This window comes from Cucumis sativus, chromosome 3 (genome assembly GCF_000004075.3).
Source record: "Cucumis sativus cultivar 9930 chromosome 3, Cucumber_9930_V3, whole genome shotgun sequence".
Classification (NCBI taxonomy): Eukaryota; Viridiplantae; Streptophyta; class Magnoliopsida; order Cucurbitales; family Cucurbitaceae; genus Cucumis; species Cucumis sativus.
In genome coordinates this window covers 31,599,767-31,617,994 of record NC_026657.2, presented here as the reverse complement: position 1 = coordinate 31,617,994, position 18,228 = coordinate 31,599,767, and the positions used below count along the sequence as shown (strand labels likewise).

The window sequence follows — 18,228 nt, the reverse complement described above, 5'->3', positions numbered from 1 at the left end:
TCTCCATCCAACGTTATTCTTCCTCTAAATTTCTTTTTTTAAAAAATCTCAATTCTATCTTTTTTAAGTAAGTTACAATATTTTTTTGAAAAAATGTTTTAAACAATCAAACAAATAGGAAAAAGAAAAAACAGTCGGATATTTGTAAATAGTGATATTGTGCTATATTTCAATATATATATATATGGTATTGCACCTTGACAATTTACTATGAAAAACAGTGTGAAAAGTTGTTTAGACACTGGAAAGATAAAAAAAAGAAAAAAAAACCATCGACCCAACCCGAATTGTTTGAGTTGGGTTGGCTCTCTCTATTAAACAATAATTTTTCTCAAACCTAGCCCAACTCAATTTACGTACAAATATACTAAACTACATGTCTACCTAGATGTATCTAGTATGTTATGGTACAAAAAAATAGTAATTTAATATTGTAAAGGATGATATTTTGCTCTAATTTTGTCTAATTTGTTGTATTTTGAAAATATATTTGTTTTATTTTTCACTCATTTTTTGAAATTTATTTTACCGATTTTTTTTTTAAAATTATGTACTTGCAAAATATCAAATATAGACTATTATATTTATATATAGACATAGACATAACACTAATCTATTTGAATCAAATGGATTGATAAACTGATGTGTTGCTATATTTTATAATTATTTTGATTTATTTGAGTATATTTAAAAACAAACATTTTCATATAATAATATAAAGATATAGGTAAAATGTTGTAAAGTATTTTTTCAAGGAAAGATTGAATACACGTTTCTCATTAAGTAAAATTACCGGTTATTTCTATTATATATATATATTTATGAACCAATATTTTTTAGCTCTCTTTCTCCCTCCCTCCATCTCTCTCTCTTTCTCGAGTGTTGCAGGCTTTATTATTATTATTTTTCCTTCGTTTTCCCCTTACTGTTGTTTCTCAAGTTTCTACGTGTTTTGCTCGTTCTTTGATTCGTCGATCGGACTGTCATTTTCTCTCCATCAATGACTATGATGACTCCTCCACCTCTCGATGTAATTTAGCTTCTCTTTTTTAGTTTCTGTTCTTGGTATTTTTTTTTCTTTTTTGTATTCGTACTTGTCGTCCTTTGTTTGTGAGTTTTGGTGTCATTTGCTGTTCTTTGAATTTTGATCTTAAGGGTTTTGATTTTGCTTCGGACATCAAATTGAGTTGAGAATTCAATAACTCACTTTGTTTAATTGCTATAGCTTTAGGGTTTCGATTCAATCTTTGTGGGGTCGACTTTCGTCCTTTGAAAGATCTGATTTGCGTGTTTTGTTCCACAGCAAGAAGACGAGGAGATGCTTGTGCCACATTCGGATGTAGTGGAAGGTCCTCAGCCGATGGAAGGTTTTATATTCATCCTACTTGACTAGTTTATACTATTTGAATTTTCTGTTCTTTTTTAGTTGGCCATGGGTTTGAAGTTAATGCGTTTACAATTCACTGGACGATTGGGTTGTATTAGGTTTTGTTTTGTGGTGTGACATCGGTTTTTTCGTATGATGATCCCATTTTGTATTGAGACCTTGATTTGTTCTGCATTTTATCTGATTGTTTTTCGACAGCTCAAGTGGAGCCTTCTGGCACCGTGGAGAACCAGCAAGTGGAGGATCCTCCACCTATAAAATTCACATGGAGAATCGAGAACTTCTCTAGGTTAAACATGAAAAAGTATTATTCTGACTCGTTTTCTGTTGGTGGATATAAATGGTACATTCTATATCTCAGTTTCAAAACTTTAATTTGCGCCATTGAGTTGCCGTAGCTAGTTGTTGATTTAAGTTAATTGGTTTTCTCAGGCGGATATTAGTTTTTCCAAAAGGAAACAACGTGGACCACCTGTCAATGTATTTGGATGTTGCAGACTCTGGAACGTTGCCATACGGGTGGAGTAGATATGCCCAGTTCAGCTTGGCTGTGGTTAATCAGGTCCATAAGAAGTATTCGATACGAAAAGGTAAGTATTTTCCCATGAGATTTATTTATGTTTCGCTATTCAGTTTAACATGTAGAAGAATAGGGTTTTCTCATTTGTGGTACTTGTAGTTACTTGTAAGGGGAATAATTTAATCACTTGTTGATTGATAACATTGAGTATTAGGTGAAACTAGCACTAGAAAAATATATCAGGTTCAGATTTTCTCTCCCTCCCCCTCCCCACTTTATGAAACATGGCCAATAAGCTTGCATAAGTTTTCCCCACTCTTCCTAATCGATTCATGCACAAACAAGTTTATACTTATTTAGATATTTAAAGGTAATAATATAGAAAATGATACTAAATGTGCAACATGACCTTCAAAGATATTGAGCATTATGCTAGGCTTAGATTTCAAAGACATTTTGTAATTGTTTGATAGACGCTTTTTTGTTTAGTTTGAGTCCCTTCTTCTAGTTAGGGGCTTCCTTTCCGTGTGTTTGGTTCTTTTGTATGCTAGTGTATTCTTTCATTTTTTTTTCAAATGGGGATTTCTATATAAAAAAATATTGGAGATGGTAAAAATCTTTCAAGCATACTTTTAGACAAAACAATGCTTCACCGAAGATGTAGAAGGAGAAGAATTCGAACGATTGCTTAAAGTTTTTCTAGCGATGATTCCAGAAGTATCTATACTTGTGGTCAACACATGGTTGCTGTCTGGGAAGAGGTTGGCAGTTTGGATATTAGATAGGAGTGAAGCTAATTCATGAAATCACATGATCAGTAAAGGCCTTCCTAGAGTGCTCAGACAGCAAACCATAAATTTTTTTACAAAGGGCTTCAAAATAAGTATGGGAAATTGTGATTGAAGGTAGTAGCCTCCCTAGAGTGCTCAGACAACATTGGATCATCTTTTATGAGTTTTTAAAAGTCCTCAATCTCCCTGATCGGGACCTGGGAGTACCTTATACCTGGAGGTTCGAAGGAAAAAATGCCATAATCATTTTGATGGAAGGAAAATATTTTGCACCTTACATTCCCAATCTCCAGACCTCTCACTCAGATAGTCAGATGGTTCGACACAATAATCCTATTAACCGTCAGTTGCTTCTCTCCTTCACCCTTTCCCACAGATAATTTCTAGTACTCTTGACCATCTGCACTTTGACGTATGCCTGGATTTTGGAAGGAAATTGAAAGTACTGTGAAATTTCACGTTTGCATGTCAGTGTGAAAACAAGAGAATAATTTTTAATATTGATCTGAGGTCAACTTCTTGAACGTATACACAAAGGCCTTCTTGTTTATTAAACTATGAATTTATTGCCTGTGAACTCTCTATCTAGTAATTGTGTGTCTGTCCTTGAAATCCATGCTAAGACTGCACCAAAAATGAGATAAAGATTCAATATTATTTAAAACTTTGCTGTTTGTGTTTATTTTTTATTTTGATGATATAACCATTTAGTTACTTTTCCTTTCATTCTCTAAATATTGTGTACTCATTTTTGCAAAGAAAGATTTAATAATTGTATTATTATTTATTTATTTTTCCTTTAGATTGACTTTTCTTGGGACCAAAACTACTTCTTTTTATTTCCACATAACTTCCTCTTATATATTGACTGGAGACTACTGTTGCATGGAAATAGGGTTTATTTTATATGCGCGTGTGTGAATTTCTTAATCTTTTTTATTAATGAAAAATTGAATTAGACTTGATATATTATTTGGAGATAACAAATTAGTTTAATACTGTAATTAGTGTTAATTTTTTATTTTTCAAAGATAAGAGACCATGCTTTCATTGAGGTAGATGAAATGATATACAAGGACATAAAAAAAGGTAGTCCAAGATCACGATAGTCCCCCATACTCAATTAAATGGAGGGGCCAATCCAATAAAATAAAGCTAAAGTTACAATTACGAAAACCTGTTGTAACAAACGCCCACAGACACCCACAAAGGAAATAGATCTAATTGTATCCCAAAGTTCCTCTCCAAACTGATCCACCCCATGAAAAATTTTACTACTTCCTTTTAAGCCAGATAGCCCAAAAAGGCCACAACACATAGCCAAAAAAGAAAAGAAAAGGTGAAATACCCCTTTTTGTGGATTGATTTTTTTTTTGTTTCCCTTACATTCTTTCATTTTGTTCTCAATGAAAAGTTGATTCTTGTAAATAGAAAGAAAATAAAAAAGTAAAAAGGTGGGTTCAAGAGTATCTCCTCAAACTGTTCACTCTATCACGAGCCAACACAATCTCAAGAGTCCTCAAAGAACTGCAATTAGTGTTTTCAGAAGGTGAGGTCCTATCCAAGAAAACAAAAGAAATAGTGTTTTGAAGAAGTTGTCACTTAAAATTTGTCCACCTCCATTTTTTATTTTATAATTTGTTTACTTTTCGTCACTAGGACTTTTTGTAATTGGAAGCTTGTTCTCGTTCTTTTGGACGGAGTACTTTTCTGTTATTTGTTTTGATGTCTTTTTGATCGGTTTTGTTTTTTGTATGTCATTGTATTCTTTCAACTTTTTTTGTGGAATGTTGGGCTTCTTACCATTTTTTTATAATATCAATTATTTTCCATTATAAATTTCTAATGTGTTTGTCAACTGACAAGAGGCATGTTATCCTATTCAGGGGATTGCTTTTAACTGAAAAATCCTGTACATGAAGGAAAATTGGTGCCATGTGTTTATGCAAATTTTATTGTTTGGGATTTAATGTTCTCTTTATGTTTAATTACGCAGACACAAAACACCAATTCAATGCTAGAGAAAGTGATTGGGGTTTTACATCATTCATGCCTCTCAGTGATCTTTATGATCCTAGTCGAGGGTACCTTGTAAATGACACATGTATTGTTGAAGCTGAGGTTCTGGTTCGTAAGGTGCTTGATTACTGGTCATATGATTCAAAGAAAGAAACTGGATATGTGGGTCTTAAGAATCAAGGAGCAACTTGTTACATGAATTCTCTTCTTCAGACACTTTATCATATACCTTACTTCAGAAAGGTAGGAAAAAGTTCCATAGCTCTTTTTTTTGTCTTATGGAGGATTTCTCAATTCTTTAGTTCTATCCAGGCTGTTTACCATATGCCGACAACCGAGAATGACATGCCTTCAGGAAGCATCCCTTTGGCTCTTCAAAGTTTGTTCTATAAACTTCAATTTAATGCCAGCAGTGTTGCAACTAAAGAGCTTACTAAGTCCTTTGGATGGGATACTTATGATTCTTTTATGCAACATGATGTGCAAGAACTCAATAGAGTTTTGTGTGAAAAGCTTGAAGATAAAATGAAGGTATAGCGCAGGTTACTTGTATTTGTTTGATGAATGCTTATCAAAATATAGACTGTCAATCCTATATGCATTGGCTTTGTCCGATTTCTACCGACATAAATCGTCTACATGTTATTATTTATCTCTTTTACAATTATTCTTTCGGTTTTGGTCAGGGAACTGTTGTAGAGGGGACAATACAGCAGTTATTTGAGGGTCATCACATGAATTACATAGAATGCATTAATGTTGACTACAAATCTACAAGAAAGGAGTCATTTTATGGTACTTCTGGTTTAGAAAACACTTTTACATTTTGACTGGATTTAAGACCTTTTTGTTTTAGCTGATTTTCCTTTGGGTGGATTGGCAGATCTCCAGCTTGATGTGAAGGGTTGTAATGATGTGTATGCATCTTTTGATAAGTATGTGGAAGTTGAACGTCTTGAGGGTGATAATAAGTATCATGCAGAAGAGCATGGCTTGCAGGTATGTACTGACAATGATTTGATTCAAGCATTCCTCTCTGCGTGTATTTATGTTTATTTTGTGGTTCTTTAAGGGTAATGTCCTTCGAAGGTGTATTCTTTGTATATTGTGGCATTTTTAATGATAAAGCAACTGTTGAGGCTCTTTGTCAGGATAAGTAGGATCTGATGTAATTCTCTTTCTTATTTCTGGTGTTATTGCTGTTTCTGACCTTATAACCACTAGTTTTGTGTTGAAAAGGTCAGACTATCTTAAATGCTTTAAAGAAACTGAAGTTGTTCTTGAATCTAGAATACCAGAAATCTTAGAAAGTTCAACTTCCTGAGCTAACTTTAGGAAGTAAATCTTTCAATTTGATTTTTCCTGCATAAATTAATCTTTGTTTCAGGAAGCTAAGAAGGGCGTCTTGTTTATTGACTTCCCTCCAGTCCTCCAACTTCAGTTGAAGAGGTTTGAGTACGATTTTATGCGGGATACAATGGTGAAGGTCAGTAATGAAAATATACATTAACATGGTTTTGCATTCCTTACTCTAGGACGTGTCATTTTTTGTTGTGGGACTGAATAACCATGAAAGTGATTTTGGTTTACAGATAAATGATCGCTATGAGTTTCCTCTTCAACTAGACCTTGATAGAGAGAACGGCAAGTATCTATCGCCAGAAGCAGATAGGAGCGTTCGGAACCTGTACACACTTCATAGGTATAGCCCTGTTATTGCTCTGTGTTGGGAGTTTTTAATCAAGATGTTCTGGTCATCAACTCTATACCACGAGCCTTGTATTTGACAAGTATTTCTGTAACTTTTTTTTAACTCACGTTTCCTGGAAATATTTTAATGCTTCTTTTTAAATGAATAAATATTACAGAAGCACAATTACTGAGAACACAATAATTCCTTTCATGAGTGAAACTAAATCTCCCATTTCCCAAAGTGAAAAACAAGATTCTTTTCATCTATCAACCAAAATTCGTTCCCGGTTTATTAATTAGTGCAAATACTAAGAACGGATGAATGCAATCCAATACATAACTCTTAAAGCTTCCCAACAAGAATTAATATCAAATGAAGAGTATTTGCAGAATTCTTTGGACAGAGAGTACCATGAAACACATTTGGTTTTTCCAAGATCAAATATTTTCTCCTTGGTAGCTTGTTTCCCTTCAAACAAGGCACCAATTTCGATCTAAATAAATACCCTGCACTATCCTTGACCACGTTCATCTATTAGAATTTTTCCTTCCACTTTGGTTCATAATCTCAGTGAAGGTAAAACATCCTTTTGCAGCATTCCCGTCATGAACCCAAGAGCATCCACGGCCTTTCAAAACCAAACCTCCTATAAATTTCCACTAAAGGATCAAAGCAAGAACCAGCGAGCTAGCATGACGTATTATTTAACCTCTATTAATCCTGTTAATATTTCCAATACAATCATCCAAAATAAAATATTTACCTTTCTTGGGTTCTTTGACTTCACAAAGCTAGGACGAAAGTCAGAGAGAAAAGGTTGTCTTGTTTCTATAAGAACAGAACAGACACTAGTAAATGTGTGTTTCTTTTGTTCACCTTTACTTGTGGAGCATCCTAAAACTAAACTTGCTATGTTAAAGGTTTAACCTTTTCCCATGCATTTAGTTATAGGTTCTTTGACTGTTAAAATGCGAAGAATCAACATCTAACTAATTTTGATTTTCTGATGCAGTGTGCTGGTACATAGTGGTGGTGTCCATGGTGGGCATTATTATGCTTTTATCAGACCAACCTTATCCGATCAGTGGTATGCATGATTTTTTCTATTTTATTTCCAATTTTTAGTAGGAAATGTAATTCTTTTTGGGTATGAAACAATTTGATGAAATATTCCAAAATGATACAAAATAGTAGTCCATAGATGCATGAAAGGAAAAAAAGGAGTTAAAAACACCCTCATGAAATTAGTAACAGAAAGACCATTATGAGGGTGTTTGGATTGCTGTAATAGAATCAAATTATGGAAATCTGATTATGATTACTGAGGACGTGAAGCTTAATTGGGGTGTTGGGTTGGGTTTGAACCCCCCCACCCCACAGTTATTATTATAGCCCGTTTTTGTATAAATCTCCTTCATGTCACCTAAACTTATGACTTTTCAAAATTTCTAATGATTTTATTTTATTCACAAACAAAAAAACTGCATTTCATCCTTATGGGTTTAGCTGCTTGGGTTTGATAAATGTCTAAGAAGAAATGAGTTCCATCCATGATGACCACCTACCTAAGATTTAATATCCTATGAGTTTCCTTGAAACCAAAATGTAGTAGGGTAGGGTTAGAGCACTTCTATAAGACTAGTCAACTGCGTGTAAGTTTGCTCAAATAAAAAAAAAACTGCATTTCATAACTATATGATTTGAATCCTAACTAAAAAGTTTTGGAAAGACATCAACTCAACTTACTTTTGAAATAAAGAAAATATTGATTTAAATTCTCCTATCCCCAAATTTCATTCTACCATTTTGCAACATGTAATATGTAATCTGGAGGGCTATTTTGCATTGGTTTAAAAAGTTTTTTATTCAAAATACTTTTCATTGTCTAGAAAGTCTTGATTTTAGTTTTCAATTCGAACAAGCCTACTAACTTGGAATTATGCAATATGAACGACTATCTGGCAATGGTTAAAAGTTTATCATACTAACTATTATATATATATATAAATCAGAAAGTCTTGATTTTAATTCTTATCCAAAATATCCTGAATCAAATATTAAGGTAGTGGTTTTGAATTGAATTTTAAATCCTGAAATTTATAAATATTAGTAGAAAGTTTAAAATGTTAAAAAACATGATAAGGCAATATTGTACCTTTCATATGGTCTAGAAATAGAAACATAAATGTATTTGGTAACTATTCTTGTTTCTTGTTTCTTAGAGTTTATTGTATTTAATACAGTTTCAAAACCAAAAATCAGGGTGCGTACATTTACAAAATACCTTTAGTATGTAGGGATTTGTGCACAATGTATCCGAGTAGCTATTCTGGGGATTTTCCCTTGCTATGGTTTATTTACTACACTTTTAATGTGCCTGTAATAAGTACTATTTTATTGTCAGCCGGTTATTTGATTCAAGTTTTGTTAATCTAGGTACAAATTTGATGACGAGCGTGTAACAAAAGAAGATACGAAGAGAGCATTAGAAGAGCAATATGGTGGTGAGGAAGAGGTAATACAACTTGCTTAATGAAAGATCTGTTATCCTTAAATTAGTTTTTTACCTATTTGCCCACTTTGTATACCAACCTGGTTTTAATATGCACGCACTTCAATGTTTGACAGTTGCCGCAGACCAACCCTGGTTTCAACAATACTCCCTTCAAGTTCACCAAATATTCTAATGCATATATGCTTGTGTACATCCGTGAAAGTGACAAGGACAAAATAATTTGCAATGTGGATGAGAAAGACATAGCTGAACACCTTAGGGTAGTTTTCTTTATTTATATTATTTCTTCTTGCTTTCTGATCAAGTGTGGATCTATATAGAAGCTGGCTGACTTTTCTTGACACCATGCAGATAAGGTTAAAGAAAGAGCAGGAGGAGAAGGAAGACAAGAGAAAATATAAAGCTCAGGCCCATCTCTATGCAATTATCAAGGTTGCAGCTTCTCTCACTTTCTTTCATGCTTGGTTATTTATATCCTTCAAGGGTTGGACCTATAATAATCGATTGCTGAACTGTAAAATAAGAAACCTTCCAGTTCATGAGATCAAGATTTTGTGTTCACTGATTTGGGAATTAATTTCTTAATAATTGTTAATGTCAAATTATATTGCTTAAGCACCCTTAATTATGAATTTTTATTTTATTTATTTATTTGGGTTAGTTTATTATAGACCCTAGTGGTCTGAACAATTTGTGCCTAAGAAAATTGATGTTTGCTGGTAGGTTGCACGAGATGTGGACCTTCAAGAACAAATAGGGAAGGATATATACTTCGATCTTGTTGATCATGACAAAGTTCGCAGTTTCCGTATTCAGAAACAAGTACCTTTTAATCTTTTCAAGGTACACGGACTTTTGGAAATTGACATTGTCAGAAACCTCAATGTTGCAAGTTAATGCTTATGGTCCTATAAACTTTTCTCTTCGGTGAGAAGGAAAATAAAATTGTGTTTTGGCCATTCATTTTTTAATTTAGATAGTGGTTTTTGGTTCGGGGTCTTTGGTTTTCCATGCCTTAAAACTAGTTCAAGTTTATTACTCACAATGCTTCCTTGTTTGGTTTTGTCTCCAAGTTTGTCTGTTCATTTTTGTAATCATTATCCTTCTGTGATTAATAGAATGCCTTTTGCTTTTTTACCTTTTATTTTGTTTTGCTTGGTGGAGGATCAGAACTTGTTATTTGAGACTAATTGTGTCTTTCATGCTCGTATAATTTTGCTGTTTCATCAATGAATTTTTTAGGATAAGAAAGATGTTGTGAATGATCAATTGATTCAGCTGAGTTGAAGGTTTATTAGTGGTGGTTGTATTATTATTTTTAAATTTTGACCTTACTGTTTTCCTATGTTTATGTTTTACTCTTTTAGGAGTTTGTATTCTTTGAATATATTTTTCTTTTTAATTATTTAGTTATTTTTTTAATAAAAAACAAAATATATTTGAGAAGAAAAGATGGAAGATACAAGCTAAACGCAAGAGAACCCACTTTTCACCCTTTCTTCGTAGTATCTTCGTCATATTTAAGCCTCAATGAGCCAACATGCACACACAAAAATAACCTTCCCTTGCTTTCTTGGGGCATTTGAACTTGTTCAAATGGCATTAATGGGGGGTGGGGGGATATGCTGTCGAAAAATTACCCCCCCACCTTCAAAGACCAAACTGATTCTTTCCTTCATCCATCCTTACAATACCAAGGGTTCTATCAACTTGATCCAACCATCCACCCCCCTCCCTGTTTAAAGGACTTCTTCTGAGGAAATCAGAATAGCATCTGAAATATTTCTTCCATCAATTAAGATGGACTGGGTGTCGTGAACATAAGTGGCAGCACTTTGCTTTTCCCATTTTGATTTGTGGTGTTTTGCAGGAGGAGGTTGCCAAGGAGTATGGCATACCAGTGCAATTTCAGCGGTTTTGGATTTGGGCAAAGAGGCAAAATCACACGTATCGCCCTAATCGGCCATTGACTCCACAAGAAGAAGCACAATCTGTAATTATTTTCTCTATTCTTATATTCTTTTTTCAAGATCTCAGAATTGTATTTGGTAGTCACATGCATACCGTTTGGTTCTTTTATATAACAAGACAATTCATTGCCATTGACCCATTTTCACCATCTTGTAATCTCTATTCAGCATCTTATATCTTGGTTTGTTATTTTGCCTGTTATAAATTTTAATGTAACAATGGTAAAATAATTAAATGAAGTGCAGGATTATTTTATATATATTTGAGTCTATTTAATCATGTTTCTTCTAATGCATTATTTCACTTGAGGAATGTTTCTGTTATGTGATTGGTTAGCAATAGATTGACATCTTTTCTACTTGTATATTTTCCTCGAATTTTCTGCAATTTTTGCTGTACTTGGCCATTATAGTTTGCTGATAGTTCTTGTTATAAATATTATATTAAATTTATCCTCACCCATTAGCCTAAGCATTTGTGTCTATTGGTGATTTAAGATGGTACAAGAGCTGGTGGTCTAAGGAGGTCATGTATTTAAGTCACTGCAATGTTAATTTCCTCCCCAATTAATATTGATCCACTTGTTAGATCTTTCTTAATATTTCAAGCCCACAAATGTGGGGAGTGTTAGATATTACATTAAATTTACCCTCGTCCACTAGCTTAAGCTTTTGGGTCGATTGGTGATTTAAGACTTCTTATCTAACACAAACTCAGTTTAGGCTAATGGGTAAATTTCACCTTTGCAGGTTGGGCAGCTGAGAGAAGCATCCAACAAGGCAAATAATGCGGAACTGAAGTTGTTTTTGGAAGTAGAGCTTGGATTGGTAACAGTTCTTTCACATGTATCTTTTTTTGTTGGACGGTGGATTATACCTGGTACCCCGTCTTTTAGACCTTTGGTTCAGATACTTCTTGTTTGACTTAGCTTCACGTATGACTCATATTACTTAGCACTCATTTGTAAATTGCAAACTACATCACCTTAGTATTTTATAAAATGGTTTAAAAAAATTCGTTTTGCTTGCTTAATTTGCCAGTCATGTCCTTTTATTATCCAATGCTGTTTAGCTTACAGAAAACTGTTACTCATGGAATAAGTTATGTGGTCGTGGTTATAATTTCAATTTTTTGTTACCACCCGTCTTTGTGGATGTTAGATGTGACTTTTAATTTTCCAATTATATGAATTGCCGAGTTATGTGTCAGAAAATCTCAACCTTTTCTTCCGGGGGCTGGAGATACCTGTGTGCACATCCTATGCCAAACCTTCAATAATTTAATTTCATGCTTCAGGATCTACATCCTATTGTTCCACCTGAGAAAAATAAAGATGATATCCTTCTTTTCTTCAAGCTTTATGACCCTGAGAAAGGAGAGCTGAGGTATACGTTATGCCTACCCATGAATGGATTATTGTTAACTTCGGATTCTGGATAATGACATTTTCACATGCCTTTTCTCATGCCAGATACGTAGGTAGGCTTTTTGTGAAGAGTTCAACAAAGCCTATTGAGATTTTGGAAAAATTGAATAAAATGGCAGGCTTTGATCCTGATCAAGAGATTGAACTTTTTGAGGTATATTCATGATACGTTCTGCTTTTTCTTTCCTCACATTTTGGTTCCAGGTGACCACATTCATCTATAAATCATTCTTAATCATAAGTTCATTTGTTGATCTTCAGGAAATAAAGTTTGAGCCTTGTGTCATGTGTGAACATCTAGATAAAAGGACTTCATTTCGACTAAGTCAGGTAGGTGTTAGCTTATGCTCATATTATTGTTTTTTCTCATGTAATTGTCCCTCATCTGACATCCTTTGTTTGCTTGTTTTTTTTTCTCCTTTTCAGATTGAGGACGGGGACATTATTTGCTTTCAGAAATCCCCCATTGATAGTGAAGAATGCAGATACCCCGATGTTCCATCTTTTTTGGAGTATGTACATAATCGTCAGGTACAAATCCTGGATGGTTGGCATTGCCATCAGTAGTCTATTACAAAGAAAAAAAACATTAGGCTTTTTCATGACAAGAAATGCTAAGTTAAATTACTTGTCTTGTAGGATTAGTCAAATAGGACACCCGATATGCTTACAGCATTTTGGTCTGTTCACAGACAGTTTTTTTTTTTTTTTTGGCTTTCTTATGTGTGTGTGTGTGTTAAGAAACAGTACAAGCGAAGATAAATTTAGTGAAACATCAACATCATACACCCATATGATTGACTCGGACATAATATCTATACGTTTAATCTAATCCACTGGAAAATGAAAACTATTCAAAATAGTTGGGAAAAAAACCAACACCTTATTTATAAGCTTTATATTAACCTTCAAGATCAATTGTTGCTTTGAAGACTTGAGAGGCAAAATCAAACTGCGAGTATTTCCTATTCCATGGTTTTCAATTTCTTAACTCATCCGATGGTCATTCAAAACGTCAGTCTTCAATGAATGTTTTTTATGACTCTAATAATGAATCACAAGTAAACTTTTTGAAGTGGCCATTGGTTCATTATTCAAAGAGAAAAATCAGTTTAATTTTTTTAACAGAAAGACGTTTCTGTTTTGGGGGATTTCAAAGAGACCTAGTGATAGTAATTATCTCTCTTCTTTTTCTTCAATGCCAGGATAAAGGAAAATTTCTTTCTTGATTGATGTGCGTGGTTTTCATCAATTGAGTAAAATTATTCCAGCATCAGAAACAAATGCCAGAATAATTTATAATGGTCTAATTTAGGAGTTTTGGCTCTGGGCGATCTTTGTTTCAAATGTAGATCATCCTGTGGTTCTCTTAAAGTTGAAGCGTTTGCTTCAAAAGATGCCAAAGTTTTAAGTCTTATCTTCATCCGTCTACTTAGCCTTTCATTTCCACAAGTAGTTTTGCTAGTGTAAAACTAATTTCTAATTTCTTGGACACAATTACAACCTAGGTAGGGACCTGTATTTAAAGGCTACAAACCAGTCTGAAAGATTTAAACGAACTAATTAAAACAATTTAATTAACTAAACAAATTAACTAAAACTTAAAAATTAGAATGTGCAAAAAACGGAGTCACTGACCAATAAAAAGCAGAGGAAACGAAACAAAACAAAACAGAGCACACAACTTAATCTTTTACCCAAGAGGATATTTAACTAAAAAGGAATTTAATCCTCAACTTAATTACATCATTTGCTCTTGTTATTTGTGATTGTAAAACTGTGTTATTAAAAGTGTCGATACAGACGAGCAATCTCTTATTTATAGAGGATGTAGGCTAACTAACAACCAATTAAAACATTTTCTCTTAGTTCGAGGATGTATTGATTTTCTTGAGTAGAGCATTGATGTCAAAAAAAATTTAAGTTCATATTTCTGTTTATTTCCTAACTAAAATAAAATTGCAAAAAATGGGACACCAATGCTCTAGCCATTTTCACCACCTAATCCACCGCCTTTGCTTACACCTGGTTTTGCTCCTGCTCTCAATGATGGGCCTGTTATTAGCTGGGACAAAGTTTGCGATGCACTTCTGATGCTTGTTCAGGAAACAAAGTTAGATGGCATTGACTCTCTTATGGGCTGCTCTTGACGCTATTGACTCTTCTGAATGCATTCTTATCCTATGGAGGGCACCTGATTTCACTATCTAGGAGGTTATACATGGTAGATACACTGTTTCCATTCACACAATTTTGGCTGATGGTTTTTCCCTTTGGATTTAGACGGTATATGGGCCTCCTTCTCATGGTTATAATGCTGATTATTGGCACTGATGGATCTCTGAGGAACTGATCTGGTTGAAAGAGAAGGAACTTGAATCTGTGTGCAATTAACCTCCAAAGAATTGGGATTTTGATCTAAAATCAATCCTGCCCTGTGTTCTTCCCTATAGTTACCTTTGAGTGTCTTTGGGCTTTGTCCTTTATGTCATTGTATCAATGAAACGTTTCTATTTCTAGAAACACAATTGCAAAAATAGCCTTCAAATAGTATGTGCTACATCAACTATTAGTTTGTGCTATCTCTTAGAATAGTTTCTTTGCACAAATTGAGGAGAGAATGATCCTTTAGATTGGTTGAAATATATATGTCAATTCTATGTAAGTGTTGCTGTTGCTTTTGTTTGCCTGTACTATGTGCAACTGTAGTTGCTTGAGATTGATTTGTAAAATGATGGTGATATGCATTGGTTGATGCTTGTATGCGGTTTTCTGCATTCTAGGTTGTTCATTTTCGAACTCTTGAAAAACCCAAGGAGGATGACTTTTGCTTAGAGCTGTAAGTAATTCCACTTGAAATTTTGTAGTTTCAATTGAGATTCTTTGATGTTGACTCAGTCTAATGTGCAACTTCTCTTTCTATAGGTCGAAAGTTCATACTTATGATGATGTTGTTGAAAAGGTGGCACAACGAATTGGACTGGACGATCCATCCAAAATCAGATTGACTGCACATAACTGCTATTCTCAGCAACCTAAGCCACAGCCTATTAAATATCGAGGGGTAGATCATTTGTCAGATATGTTGGTGCATTATAACCAGGTAGTTTTTTCTTTATTTTAACTCCTTACTCTTCTATGCCTAATTGCATGATTTGGGGCTAAAATTTGGGTTACATGTTGGCAGATGTCTGATATATTGTATTATGAAGTCTTGGACATTCCCCTCCCGGAATTGCAAGGTCTCAAAAATCTGAAGGTTGCTTTTCATCATGCCACAAAAGATGAGGTGCGAATTTTTTGTGGCACCAATTTCCTTTTTTAGGTTGTCATCAGGCTTTGAACAAATTTGTTTATATTGTTTCAGGTGGTTATTCACAATATTAGATTACCTAAACAGAGTACCGTTGGCGATGTTATTAATTTACTTAAAACAAAGGTATGGACTGCTTTCAATTATCACTTATAGAAGCATGAAGATCACAGTTATGATCGGAAGAAGACACCATCTTGTTCTTATTATGACCGATTCATTTACAATCCTTCACTTTCGCCAGTGATCTTATTTTAGTACACCTTAAACAGGTTGAGTTGTCTCATCCAGATGCGGAACTTAGATTGCTTGAAGTTTTCTATCATAAGATTTACAAGGTAATGATATGCTTGACTTGGAATTTGATAGTTTCTCTTGGATTCAGTTCTTATGAGATCTTCATGTAATTAGTCTGAAGTTGATGTTATTTAGGGCCTTGGTTATACTTTTTCCCCCCCATGGTTTTAATTGTAACTATGATTCCATTTCACAGATCTTTCCACAAAATGAAAGAATTGAGAATATAAATGACCAATACTGGACACTGCGTGTGGAGGAGGCAAGTGTTTCCACCATGATAATTACTTTAATTATTGTTTTTTTTTTACTCCAAATGGTTTGATGTCGGACATACAATACCCTTTGTTGAGGGTTTTTGGTGATTTGCAGTCATGCGGATTCCCTTTAACCAGAAGATAATGAAATTGCACGGTTTGTTATTATTATTGTTAAACTTGTTGCCAACACTATTATTTCTGATGTGAATATCAGATCCCTGAAGAAGAGAAAAACCTTGGTCCTCAGGACCGTTTGATTCATGTATACCACTTCAGCAAAGAAACGGCACAAAACCAAATGGTATGAAGTCATTTTGAGTTTTTCAAAATTGCTTTCAGCAATTTGATATTACAACTTCGTAAAGCTTTCTTATATCATACCTTTTATAATACATTGTTTGTTCAACAGCAAGTACAAAACTTTGGAGAACCGTTTTTCTTGGTTATTCATGAAGGTGAGACCTTGGCTGATGTAAAAGTTCGCATTCAGAAGAAACTTCAAGTTCCAGATGAAGAGTTCTCAAAGGTTGGCTCTTCAACCTGCATTTTGCTGTTGATTGACTTGACTTTTCCAATGCAATTGATTTTGGTGCCATAATTCTTTTTTCTTCTCCAACTTTATTTCCCCAGTGGAAGTTTGCATTTTTCTCCCTGGGGCGGCCAGAATATCTGCAGGATTCTGACATCGTCTCCAATCGTTTTCAGGTATTTCCCCCTTTTAACGATAAACCATGAACTGATTGTTTGGTGCCACCTTCAAAACTTTTATCATGAACTGTTACTCTTGTTATTAATATGTTCGTCCTAACTAAATGAACTGATTGTATTGAATCTGTACCAATGTACTACGCAGAGGAGAGACATTTATGGTGCTTGGGAACAGTACCTTGGGTTGGAGCATTCAGACACCACTCCCAAGAGGTCTTATGCTGTCAATCATGTGAGTGTCTTTAACCATCTTTATGCTAACCTTGTTTCAGTTTTCGCTCATGGCTGAATGTAGAAGAAGAATGTCGTAGTACAGAACAAATATAAGTTGTAATTATAAGTTATATTTACGTATAAAGATTATACTGTGACGCGGTTATCGTAAATGTTTTGCAGAACCGTGCCACATATGAGAAACCTGTTAAAATATACAACTGAACATATAGCCATCTTCTACCAATACTTGAGCCATATGAAGTCCCCACTTCGTCGAATATGGAAGAAATGTAGAATATGCAAATGAGAGGTGCGTACGAAGAAACAAAGCTCCTATTGAAGTTACTCTCTAGTGTGTAGTTATAGGAATTCAGTGATATAGTTTTTGTTTTCCTTTTCCCTTTTTCGTTTAAAATCGAGCGGGGGAGGTTAGTTTTTCCTCGGGCATTTTACTGTTCAATTCTTCCATCTGGGGCTCTGCCATTGTGTTTTTTTTTTCTAATGAACTCATTAAAGCTTCAGCTTTTCTATAAGTTTGGTGGGTTATGAAGGTCTTAGTGTAATTTACCAGGTACATAAGCAACTTCCCTTTCTTCCTTTTTCTTTTCTTTCCTTTTTCCATCTGAGGGGATGTATATTGAGTTTATAGTTGGCAGTGTTTTTGTCTCATTCATTATTTTTACCTTATTACCCTATTTTGGTGGTGGTGGTGGTGGCTTCCTTAGGTGATGAGATGAGTTTGGGAAAAACTTTCTGATCTTTTATGTACATCATCAGCACTGCAGTGTAGTATATAACTCCTTTATTTTCTCCAATATGGGAGACCCCATTTTAATGTTACTAATGAAAACCTTTCCAACTAATTGTCTTTCGTTTTTTATTTTTTCATTTGTTCTCTTCAAAAAAGGGCATTTTACAAATTAGCCATTTCAAGAGTCTCAGATTTTCACCTGAGTTAGTCATGTCCTTTGCGTTTCTTTAAGGTGAGTACAGTATTTATTTGAGTGCATTCCAATCTCATCTTTCTTCAAAATCAATTAAATTATTTCAAGAAAGAAACGAATTTGTTAGGTGTCAAAGAACGAACAATTTTCTGAGATACATTCTTTGTT

The 18,228-nt window shown here is 34.2% G+C and overlaps 1 protein-coding gene across 2 annotated transcripts; it reads left to right on the top strand.

Moving 5' to 3' along the window:
* The first annotated feature begins 833 nt into the window (after window positions 1-833).
* On the top strand, window positions 834-17,979 carry LOC101215022 (ubiquitin carboxyl-terminal hydrolase 12). 2 transcript variants are annotated; one of them, XM_011653755.2, is made up of 32 exons: window positions 834-1,030; window positions 1,304-1,367; window positions 1,586-1,730; window positions 1,820-1,977; window positions 4,695-4,960; window positions 5,030-5,248; window positions 5,404-5,512; window positions 5,601-5,716; window positions 6,105-6,203; window positions 6,310-6,419; window positions 7,423-7,497; window positions 8,847-8,925; window positions 9,039-9,185; window positions 9,277-9,357; window positions 9,649-9,768; window positions 10,796-10,918; window positions 11,646-11,723; window positions 12,193-12,281; window positions 12,368-12,476; window positions 12,584-12,652; window positions 12,749-12,853; window positions 15,106-15,161; window positions 15,248-15,425; window positions 15,510-15,611; window positions 15,690-15,761; window positions 15,908-15,973; window positions 16,129-16,194; window positions 16,407-16,493; window positions 16,602-16,718; window positions 16,823-16,897; window positions 17,046-17,132; window positions 17,297-17,979. In XM_011653755.2, exons 1-32 carry the CDS (start codon window positions 1,001-1,003, stop codon window positions 17,336-17,338), a joined length of 3,339 nt encoding a protein of 1,112 aa, XP_011652057.1. In that variant the 5' UTR covers window positions 834-1,000; the 3' UTR covers window positions 17,339-17,979. The 2 variants fall into 2 exon arrangements, with proteins under 2 accessions (XP_011652057.1, XP_031738017.1); XM_031882157.1 differs by lacking the exons at window positions 834-1,030; window positions 1,304-1,367; window positions 1,586-1,730; window positions 1,820-1,977 and adding an exon at window positions 4,085-4,247.
* Window positions 17,980-18,228: the final 249 nt, after the last annotated feature.